Source organism: Carcharodon carcharias, chromosome 6 (assembly GCF_017639515.1).
Source record: "Carcharodon carcharias isolate sCarCar2 chromosome 6, sCarCar2.pri, whole genome shotgun sequence".
Classification (NCBI taxonomy): Eukaryota; Metazoa; Chordata; class Chondrichthyes; order Lamniformes; family Lamnidae; genus Carcharodon; species Carcharodon carcharias.
In genome coordinates this window covers 119,959,154-119,971,380 of record NC_054472.1, presented here as the reverse complement: position 1 = coordinate 119,971,380, position 12,227 = coordinate 119,959,154, and the positions used below count along the sequence as shown (strand labels likewise).

The following is a 12,227-nucleotide window of genomic DNA, read 5'->3' as shown; positions in this document are numbered from 1 at the left end:
ATTCTAACAGAGTTTGCAACCTCCAATCACTGGGAGGGAACAGTGGTGATTTCCTTCTAACTTGATTTCTTCTGTTCAATCCTATTTTACCTTCATAGTTTGTCATAGGGTAGCCAAGTTGAGCTATTAATGATAGAGTTGAGCTGCAGACACTTCTTGTGTAGAAACATTAAGATAATTTACAGAGATAAAAACAAAAAAACTGCGGATGCTGGAAATCCAAAACAAAAACAGAATTACCTGGAAAAACTCAGCAGGTCTGGCAGCATCGGCGGAGAAGAAAAGATACTTAGCAGCAACTGCAAGGGTGCTTTCAACTCTAACTCTATCTCTACACTGTCTGCTGAGGTAGTCCACTCTACACTCCTATTGCTAACTACAGATCATGTGATCTGCCTTAACAGGTATTATTCTTAAAGGTACATTACACTAAATAAAATCATGTACTCACCTCCGAGTTCCCCTCAAAGTGCAGCCCTCCAAGTACACACCTTTTATATGCTACTGTGAAACACATCAGCGTGCTTTCCTGCCGACATGAGTGGACGATCCGGCGAGTGGGGGGAGATGATTCCAGTAGACAGACCTAATAACGATATGCTGATTTATTACAATGAGGTTCCAATGGCAGGAAATGCAGCCCACCATTGGCGAGCTGAGCAGAAGATCCCAAACTGGTTTCACGGCGTTGTGAAACCGATCACGCTATATTGTCTGCTCATGCCACCAAACATGCCCAACAACAGTGAGCACGGAAAATCCCAGCCATTATTTTACATTATGCAAATTCCCTAGCCTTTTCTCTTATTTGCAAACATACAAAAAAGAAAGACATCAAATCTATCCTATTCAGTTGTCCCAGAATTATGAGCACTCACCAGTAGCCATTTAGATTGCCTACTAGAAGAGGCAAAAAAAATTTAAACATTTCCTAGGCCTGATCCTAAAAAGCAAAAAAAATAATTACTTTGGGGATGTTGATCAAAAGCAATGTTCATTATTATATTATTCCACCTTTTGTAGGCAGCAATATCAGCCTCCACCAGGAAATTGATCAGGTCCCTTGCGAATGTTTGCAGTGAACCTGTGTCCACTGCACAGCACCCAACCTATTCCAAAGTCAATGGCCCTCTGGGGGAAAGAAACTTCTTCATCTCACCTCCCACCTCCCACCCCCACCCCCACCATACCTCACCTAATTATATGCTAGTTCTGTAGCGTGTATAGCTGTTCCCTCATTCTCCCTAACATAGCTATCTTCGTCAAAAACATAATTTTGAGTCCAGTTTCAATGCTGAGAGAAAATTGTCATTATTTTCTTTTGGTTCTATCACAATGAAGAAGATTCAAATCAAATATTGATGGATCCTGATAAGACATCATGCTTTGGAACTCTTGGGAGCACTGCAGGAGTCCCAGAGTATCCCACCACCTTCTCTTATCTTTTTCAAGTGGAACCTCGCTACAATATTACTGCCCTCAGTCACATGATGAAATGCAATTCTTTTCTGTCTAAACCATGTGACTCTTTCTCAGGTGAGAAGATTATTTTTTCGCAGGAAATTCTCAATATTCAGTTCAGAAGCTGCCTCTGTCCCCCTATTCACTCAGATTCACTTTATGATGATGCAGACTGAATACAGTCCCACAGGGTTTTAATGAAGATTGCACTGAATCCATGCACCAGCTGGTGTTAAAATAGCTGACAGTTAATTTACATTATTTACATCAGCACACCTGAACTGTGGAGACTGCTCTTAAAAGAGCAGGAAACAAAATTTTGCTGGCTTGGATGCTAAAATGTGACCTATCTGAGATTGATTCAATACTATTCACTCAACAGCATTAATGTTGGGCACTATGTGCATTCAAAGCCCATAATGAATAGGATTCATTAGAATCCTGGAAGCTCGCTCTCAGTACACTTAAGCAGGTATCTGCCAGGGGGAAGCCCCTGTGAGGGCATGTGTGAAGGACACAATTTCCAGTTTGAATTACATAGGAATCATTCACATAGTTTTGGACAGTAGCCACACTCCTTGGGCTTAAAACACACAGACATTTGCAAGAGTGGCCAGCACCACTGTACCCTTTAGAAAATCGAAGGCAGACTCAAAACTAGTTACAAGTGCTTAACAAATTAAGTGTTTTTAAATAATCAGTTTCTTTCTCTCATCAGTGGATGTAAGCAAGACTCAGACTACATTAGTAACCATAAATCTTGCTCACTTGTTTACTCATGTCTACTTTATCATTAAAATTGACCATTCATCCTGATAAAACATGTTGGGACTCTTGGGAGCACTGCTGAAGTCCCGGAGTATCACACCTTATAATTTATGTTTACAATGGGGTCTTGCTACAAAGGTTAATACTACTGCCCTTAGTCAAATGCTGAAACAGCAATTCCTTTCCACCTAAACCAAATAACTCTTTCTCAGATAAGAGGATTATGTTTGGAGGAAAAAATTGCTTTAAAGACTGTTTATGAAGACATTTTTCAGGAGGTGGAAATTTAATTGAGAATAAAACCCAGGTGAGAACAAGTTGTAATTTCTGGTTGGTTACACAATCCTTTGGGAGTCAGTAAGTAGATCCTAAATCTGTTAATCCTACCTCATGTTAGAATTTTTGCAGCAAAAGAACACGTGATTTTTCCATTGATAGAAAATAAATCTGCGTTGTGTGCTTAATTAAGTCGTGTTGCATTTTGTCCTGTTCTCTATGTATTTTGCATCATGTGCAAAGCTGGCAGTCTATCAACAAGCTACATTCTTTGCTACTGGTATGCATGATTCAAATATGATTTATAATTATACATTATAAGAGTTCGGCACATCGTTTGAAGAAAACTTTAAATAATTTCCCTATCATTTTAGGATTACCTAGCCATTTAATGGGGTTTGTAAGAGCAGGAAACAAGGCGGGCAGAGGAACGTAATCTGGTGGGAACTGAAATCTTGCTTTCCCGACAATGGTTTGAGTGTGAGAAATTGTCAGCAGCGGAGTGGGCATCACACCACCCAGTGGTGGGAACCAATCTGCCATGCATTTGCATACCATGAATACTCATTAAGTTGGAACTTCACCAATTTAAGCCCTACCTTCAACATTAAGTTAGCAGGGCATAGGAAATCTTACCTCCTGCTTCCCAACAGTTTAAAGGTCAACGCAAACTGGAGGAACAGCACCTCATCTTCCGATTAGGCACTTTACAGCCTTCTGGACTTAACATTGAGTTCAACAACTTCAGACCAGGAACTCTCTCCTCCATCCTCACCCTTTTTTGATCCCCTTTTTTCTAATAATTATGATATATTTTTAATATATTTTTATATATATTTTTTTCTTTTCCCACCTATTTCTATTATTATTTTAAAAATTTATTTCTATCCATTGTTTTATCTCCACCTTTTAGCCTATTTTGATCCCCTCCCCCATTCCCCACCCCCACTAGGGCCACCTGTCATTTGCTCATCCTGCTTTCTACCCTTAATGTCACCATTAGCACATTCCTTAGCTAATATCACCACCGTCAACACCCCTTTATCCTTTTGTTTATGACATCTTTTGCAATTTCTCCTTTGCCTCCACCTTTCACTGGCCCTCTAACCAGCTCCACCTGTCCCACCTCCCTCAAACAGCTTATATTTCACCTCATTTCTATTTCTCTTTAGTTCTGATGAAGAGTCATACGGACTCGAAACGTTAATATGTTTTCCTCTCCACAGATGCTGTCAGAACTGTTGAGTTCTTCCAGCAATTTTTGTTTTTGTTTCAGATTTCCAGCATCTGCAGTATTTTGCTTTTAGCTTAAAGGTGTTGTTCACCAGATGAGGTTGTTCAATCTTTGGATCTGAGGGGAGGCCTTGTCTTTGTCTAACTCAGTGGCACAGGACAGCAAAGCTGGAGAAGCTGGATGGTCCAGTAGCAGCAAGGACAATGTGGAGGGGAGAGGGTGGTGGTTGCCAGGGCCTCAAGCAGCAACAAGGTGCAGGCATGGGGTCCAGGCTCTGGGCCTATAGGGCAGGGTGTGTTGTTGATGCAGGCTGGTCCTGTGTGTCCAAGGCAGCTGAACCAATATGGCGGGTCAAGGAAGGGTTATCAAGCTTGAGGGCAGGTCCAGCTCAAGAGAGGGCAGGTCAATGGTATCTGAGGGAGGATTGAAGAATAGCAAAGACGGGTCTAGGATGATGGAGGCAGGCTCCAGGATGATGGCATGAAGGTCTAGGGTGAAGGAGGAGGGTCAAGAGTGAGTGTCAGGGGACACTCTGGAGTGTCACGCTGGATTTGTGACCCCAAATAAATAGGAGCTATGAGGGAAAGTATTGAAGAAGCTTGCACCTCGCTATCTCTGAATGAACCCTAATGACCCCTGTGGGCTGCAAAGACCGAATTCAAAGAGAACCACATAAAGGCCATCTGCATTTTGTAAGCCAGGCCTGGTCAAGTGGAGCCTATCCATCTGCTAGGACAAAGGCTGGGACACTTAACCATCTCAGGAACCCAGACAGGGCATACACACCCTTTGTCAAAGACAAAGTGGAGAGATGGGAGTCATGTGACATGAAACTCTAGCTTGTGAAACTAGTAATATTGTCTTATGGAGCTGCAAAGCTTAATCTGCCATCTTTCCATCTACCAAGCAGCAGCACAGAAAAGGGCCTCTTCCCAGGCTAAATACCTGGCCACATCTACACTGTTTCTGCTGGAACTTCTGTACCATTGCCTACAAGACTGATTTATCTCTGCATGCCTATCGACAACTGGAAAAGTGAGTTATCCAGCAACAGTTTTCAGCCTGCCAACCTCTATGAAGGAAGACCCCATTGGATTTTGATTGTAAATTCTGGACACACTTGAAACAATAATTCTTTTCCCGGTGGTCTTTGCCCTATAAATCTTTCTGTATCCCTCTTTTACTGTATGAGTGCACAGGGGGCTACTTAGCAACCCCCTCCCGCATTTTGAGTGTGTGCAAATAAACTACACCTCTGAATTCATCCTATCTTGCTTTTGCTGTGGGGTTATTAATAGAAAATTGGATCACACCAAAATGGAGGGGTTGTGAAACACACCACCACTTATAAAGGGGGAAGCAAATCAAAACACCTTTCTGTTTACAGACAGGTGATCACAGGAGAAATCAGGGCTGTTTAAATTAATCACCCTCCTGTCTGTAACAGAAATTGGGAGCTCAAATCTGGGAAAACCCATCTGAATTTGGTGAGAGTCCAAGTTAAGACATGAGCCAAACCTAAGATAAAAATGTCAGTTGGAAGGCGAAAGGGAAACTCGGTGGCTGATACAAATTTTAAAACAGTGACTTACCACAGCAAATTCCTTTTCCCTAACACGAAGAAAATAACAACTTTTGATGCGCAAATGTTTCTTCAGCAAGAGAATGTGAATGGTGGAACTTTAGCTGCCCTTAGCACCGAACATTTGAAAGCTGTAGCTAGGGAGGTACAGTTAAAATTGCCCTGTAAAGTGAGGAGAAGTGAACTGATCCAGTTGTTGGTAGGACATTTGGATCCCGCCTTACTTATAGGGCAGTTAAATGTAGAGCCCACCCATGACTCCGAATCCCTTCCCCTAGCTAAAATTGAATTGGAAAAGCTCACATTGCAACTAGAATTTCAGGAGTGGGAAAAAGAAGCACAAGCAAGGGAATAGGTGAAAGAGAGAAGAATTCTAGCTCCAAGAATTGGAAATGGAACTAGCAGCTCAAAGGGAGAGAGAGACCAGACAATTGGAAGCTGCAAGGGAAAATCTCTCCCTACCTGATAGTGCCCCCTTTCGCCCTACGCTGTAACTACTCTCTAAGGCCTTCAAGTGTGCCAGATTCATTCCTAAATTTGAAGAAAGTAATGTGGAGTCAATTTTTGCCGCTTTTGAGAAAATATTTGAGAAAATTTTTGACAGCTAAAACGGCCATCAGATATCTGGACATTTTTAATTCAAGGGCAGCTGTCAGGGACAGTCCAAGAGGTCTACTCCATGCTGACCCCTGATGTGTCCATGAATCACGAGCAGACTAAGGCTGCCATTCTAAGTGCCTACGATTTAGTCCCGGCGGCATTTCACCAGCAATTCCGGAATGCTTGAGAATTCCACACAACCTATATCAAGTTCAAACGGCTGAAGCAAATCATGTTTGACCGATGGGTAAGATCCCTAAGAATGCCATGCACCTATGAGGGTTTGCTTGATTTGGTAGTTTTGGAGGAGTTCAGAAATTGCTTACTCTCCAACCTGCAAATATACTAGGAGGAGCAGAGAATCCTCACAGCCAGGAATGCAGCCGTCACAGCAGAAAACTATGATCTCACCCATAGACCTGGAAACTCAAGCAGACCCTTTCCAAACTATTCCCAAGAGCATTGGAGAGATAAGCAGGGTGATCCAGATAGGAAACGTCCCTCACCCAGAAAAGAAAACACAATGGAAGGCGCAAGAAGACCTTCTGCAGCCCGAAAGGAGAACTCCTGTGTTGAGGCTTTTGAGGGACTTGTGGAGGCAACAATGTGCTGGTGTGTTAGAGGTCCAACTTTATTGGATGGCAATGTGTGTGGCATGATTTGCGTTTTCAAGTCAATGCAGCATCTGATGGCCTTCCCATAAACAACATGCCGAAGAGATTCGCCGAGGTTACATATGAGCGTGAGAATGATGCGTTGCTTTGTGCTGGATCATGTCTCTATGGTGTCTTAAAGGTAAGTTCTCAGTCTAAACTATAACATTATCTCTGCACTTAAGCATGAGGGAAATTGAAAGACAGATCCCCTCAAGGCTTTTTAATAGTTTTCAGAGTAGCTGGCTATATAGGGTAAGGTACAAAGCTGCCTTGTTTGAAAAATAATACATTTATTTACTGTATGTTGTATGATGTAGTTTAGAAAATTTTCTGAAAGAAAAAAACTTATCTCTTGTTTTAATCACTCTTTAGTAGTAAAACTAATGTTGTCTTCAAACTGGGAATAAAATAGCCCATTTAAGAGTACTTTGGAAAAGTGAGGAAAAAATGTGTAGTTAGTGTGATGCTATCTCTCCAGTAGGTGGCATTTAAATGCCTGAGTAAAGCCTTAAACCTATAAATAGAAGCTGAAAAGGATTGTGCTAGTGTATGAGGGTTGGGCTGAAGGACGCAAGAATCTGGCATTACAGCTTCTCTGTTTCTGGTGCAAAGTGCTGGTAACCGGTCCTTATTTTTTACCAGTAGCACAGCATGATTGATTTGATATGGAATGTGAACACATTGACCAGAGATCTGACAGTGTACTTAGAAAATCAGGTCAAAATCAATCTGTCAGGTTCAGGGGTAGGTTTGTCTTTTGTTTTAGGATTCGGTGCTGCTTACATCTGTTATTACCTGAGCTCAGTTGCAAAGGTAAGGAAGAGGTTTATTGCATTTTATTTACCAGTTTAATTAAAATCTGCCTGATGTCAGGTCCCAAAAGCCAACAAATGTTACTGTAAATCATTTGATGTTGCTTGTTTTCTCATTATTCACATTTTAAGCTGTGTCTGCTACTTTGCCAGGAAGAGGTTTGCAGCTAAGTCGATTCCTGTATGGGATAAGATTAAGCGATTAAATCTCTGCTGCAGACATTGGTGTAGGCACAACTGTTTTGGTTTTATTGGAAAATCTCCATCACAAGTTTCTACCACTGCATTGAATGGTCAAGAGTTGTCACTTATATCTGCATAATGCACATCTCTACTAAGGTCTACACCTTCTCATGCTTTACTTGCCCCTGTGTATTATTCTGTCCATTTCATTCTTCTACTTTCTCACCCCAATATGTCAGAAGTCCCAGGCCACCCAGACAAACCATGTGTCTTCTGTTGTACTCTCTTAATCTCAATCTTTAAGTACTGATGTCTGATTTTATTTTGTAATTTTCTTTCCTCTCATTATTATTAGCCTTACTTTAATTGCATTTTCCAAACACACAACTGTTTTATATACAGTAAGATAGGCACCATCGTCATACAGAGAAATTTCTAGCTGATTTAGTTTCAGGTCAGCAAGAAATTTAGCACTGGCAGTTATTGCATTGAGAAGTTTTGAACAAATCTCTGGCTGCGTCTTTCTTCTGCATGGCTTTTTAATGACAAGGTAAATGTGAATAGGTAGGTGATCACCACTCAGAATGTATTAATGAATTTTTTTGTTTTTATTGCTACTCATACTACGATGTGTCTCGCACAACTATTCTTTATTAATGACTGTTGAGGTTCTCTCAAAGAGGATCAAGGGAAAATTGAAAGATTAACTTGCATGCAGACCTATGGATAGCAATATACTAGTAACTGTGATCCTCATTTAAATTAAGTGATTCAATAGTATATGAATAACTGCTATGTGTGACCAGCAATAAATGACAAACAATTAATAAACCTTTGTCTCAAATCCACAGTACAAAACACATTGACTCTCTTTTACGTAGAGCTGGTTTTAGATGCAATTAAGTAACTCTTGTGTTATAGTTTCTGCCCTGTGATTAAAGTCAGCATATGTTGGTGACATAAAAGGTAGTTTTCCAAATTTGTTTTCCCAGTAAGGAGTTTTGCCTGCGGAAGCACAGAATTACAAAATCCATTCTATAACTCCAAAGGATGAAACATAATTTACAAAAAAGTGAGGGGGTTTTTTATTCATTGGATGTGGCCATTGCTGGCTAGGACAGCATTTATTGCCCATCCTTAATTACCCTTGTTCAGAGAGTCAACCACATTGCTGTGGGTCTGGAGTCACATGTAGGCCAGCAGATTTCTTTCCCTAAGGAACATTAGTGAACCAGATGGGTTTTTACAGCAATGGTTTCACAGTCATTATTAGACTTTAATTCCAGATTTTTATTGAATTCAAATTCCACCATCTGCTGTGGTGGGATTTGAACCTGGGCCCCCAGAGAATTATCCTAGCTCTTTGGATTATTAATCCAGCAACAATATCACTACACTACCACCTTCCCATCTCTCATACATGGTTGGTTCTTTACAAGATTAGAAGCGCTTTCCATAGCCTTCTGTACAATTGGACAATCATGCACAAAGTTAAGTTTGTAAGTGCTGACCCATCCATTGCAAGTAGGTGGTTCTCAGTTGGTGCAGATGGTTCAGTCTCTATTCATTTCATTCAGTCAATTTTATTTCCAGTAAGACAACTGCACCTAGGTGAGTAATTATAAGCTGTAGCTTAGTGTTTGGCAATCTCCTCTCTATAAGTCAGAAGATTGTGGGTTCAAAGCCATTCCAGGGACCTGATTATAAAAATCTAGCTTGACATTCCAGTGCAGTACTAAGAGAGTATGGCACTATGGTAGGTGCTGTCCCTCAGCCGAGATGTTAAACCAATATGCAGTCTGCTCTTTCAGGTGAACGCAAAAGATCCCATGGCCCTATTTTGATAAAACAGAGAAGTTATTGCAGTGTTCTTATCAGTCAACCAACATCACTAAAACAGGTTATCTGGTCATTACCTCATTGCTGTTTGTGTAACTTTGCTATATGTATATTTGCTGCTGCATTTCCTACATTGCAACAGTGACCACACTTCAAAAGCATGTTTTTGGCTTTGAATGTAATTATAAATGGCATTATATAAATGGAAGTTCCTTCTTTCTCTCTATAATTTTGAAAAAAAACATATTTAGACATAATTCTAGAATAGATAGAAGTTTATTCATCTTTCAATTACTACAATAAGTTATGTTTTATTCCAATTTTTACAAGTTGCAATTAACTCACTGCAGTATACATTTTGCACCAATATTAAATTAAATATATTTTTAAACTTGCATAAATGTCTATAGGATCACAGCTGGTGGTCAATGTTAGGTTCATGGACTGAACCCCAGAAATAGATATGATACTTAGAAATACATATAGGGCAGGATCTTCCGGTCAGTGAGTGGATGCGGGGCCTGCTCACCGACGCGTAAAATGATGCGGGGTGACATCGGATGGAACACCCGACGTCACCCCACGTCATTTCCATTTTCAGGTCGGCGGGGGTGCAGCTGAGTCAGAAGCACGCCTGCCGAACTGTCAACAGCCTATTAAGGCCATTAGAAAACGAATTCAGCTCATTGATGGACCTGCCCGTCCAACTTTAAAGTTGGCGGGCAGGCCAGGAGCTCGGGCGGGCTTGTGAAACAAACATGAAACCTCATCCACTGGTGGGATAAGGTTTCATAAGGGTATTTAAATTTTAATGAAAGGCTTAAATAAAAATTATGGGCATGGCCCAACTCATGTGACAGTGTCACATGAGGGGACATGGCAGGGAAAATTTTTAAACTCCTTCATTATAAGTTGAAAATCAGCCGATCTCCCTGAGGCAGCACTTTGCCTCAGGGAGATCTGTGCGCTCTTTCATGCGCATGCATAGCACTTCCTGGCGAATGTCACACTTGGTGGGTCTTAATTGGCCTGTCCACGTAAAATGGCGGGAAGATTTTGCCTAATTTACAGGAAATAATCCTGCCATTCGGCCTTATGCCACTGTTTATTCTCCACATAAGCCTCTTTCCATTCCAATTACTTCATTTAATTTATAGGAGTGATGGATTTAGTTTTAAATTGCAAAGCGGCTCGCTTTACATATTCCCTCTTTTCGGGGGGTAGTGGTGGTGGGGATGGGGTATGCAGTTGGTGATGTGGTATTGACAAAGCCGGACCAAAAACAGTATACTCCATATTGTGGTCTCTGAGACTGGTGCAAACACTCAAGGTCAGCCTGTTGGGGTACAGGTGCCCTCTGTTAGAATGCAAAATTAGATATGTCCTCCTAAAGGCTGGTAGGTCAATCAATCAGCTGTAGAGACTTCTGGCAGATAGAATTCAAGGTCCATAGATTTTCACATTTTTTTTGTTATCATTATCTATTTATTGGAATAATTGATATGATGTTATGACCCAGCAGTTGGTAAAGCTGAGTTATTTAAAAATCCCAGACGGGAACTTTAAACAACTGTCATAACCTATAATTTTAATGTGTTATGTTTGAGATGCAACTCTAAATTCAGGAATCAGACCACTAGTTCTCGAGACATTTTTATATCAAATTACATGAGACATTTATTAATTTACACAAGTTAAATATATACACATGGCTACAAATTACAACTATCATAACTTAACTAATCTCCATTAAGGCAACAACAACCTATAGATTTTAAGCAGAGGCCAGGCAAAGCATTTTCACCTTACAAATTCAAAATGAGGTTCCTTTCACTTTGGTTCCTTTGCAGACAGTGGTAGGCTTTGACCTTACATTGCCTCTGCCCTGCACACACGAAACTGCTTTCTGTTATACCTAGCACATTTCATTGATTGTATCACCAGCCCCTTTGAACTCCACCTCTTCAAACAATAAAACCCCTTTCATAGTACCAGTTGTATTAGTAATATAAACATTGCTTGGTCTCTGCTAGCTAGGTGCCAGATTTCACTCCCCTTCTTGAATGCTGTTTTCAACAAAATGCAAATGTTCACTACCTCTCTTCCATCTCAAAATGAGTACACATTAAAGCACCCAGGCTAGCTGTCTTTAATCCAATTAAGACACACACACAGACTAACCCTCTATTTAAAAAAAATTCCAACATCATATACATTAATATATTCATGACATATGACAACTAAGTTTTGTACTACAACTGAGACTTAAATGTTTTATTCAAGATTCCAAGGATTTTCTTCCTTTAGTGGAAACATTCTTAACTAAATTAAACACCATTTTCCTTCAAATACACATTACCAAGGGAACAATGTTTGCCAAAATTACCAAATGGACAGGGTCATCATTGCTGCAAAACAGACTGTTCTTTATGGTGTCAAGCTTCTTAAGTGTTGTTGGGGCTGCACTCATTCAGTCAATTGGAGAGTATTCCATCACACTCCTGACTTGTGCCTTGTAGATGGTGGGCAAGATTTGGGGAGTCAGGAGGTGAGTTACTCACCACAGGATTCCTAGAGTCTGAACTGTTCTTGTAGCCACAGTATTTATATGGCTTGTCCAGTTCAGTTTCTGGTCAATGGTAACCCCCAGGATGTTGATAGTGGGGGATTCAGTGATGGTAATGCTATTGAATGTCAAGGGCTGATGGTTAGATTCTCTCTTGTTGGAGATGTTCATTGTCTGGCACTTGTGTGGAGTGAATGTTACTTGCTACTTGTCAGCCCAAGCCTAGATATTGTCCAAATCTTGCTGCATT

At 40.7% G+C, this 12,227-nt stretch overlaps 1 protein-coding gene across 1 annotated transcript in view; it reads left to right on the top strand.

Moving 5' to 3' along the window:
• Positions 1 to 7,228: 7,228 nt before the first annotated feature.
• abhd3 (abhydrolase domain containing 3, phospholipase) overlaps positions 7,229 to 12,227 on the top strand; it is an 87,508-nt gene continuing 82,509 nt past the window's right edge. Inside the window, exon 1 of the mRNA XM_041189278.1 lies at positions 7,229 to 7,390. Within this exon, the coding sequence (XP_041045212.1) occupies positions 7,229 to 7,390 (162 nt within the window). The remainder of the gene's footprint in view (positions 7,391 to 12,227) is intronic.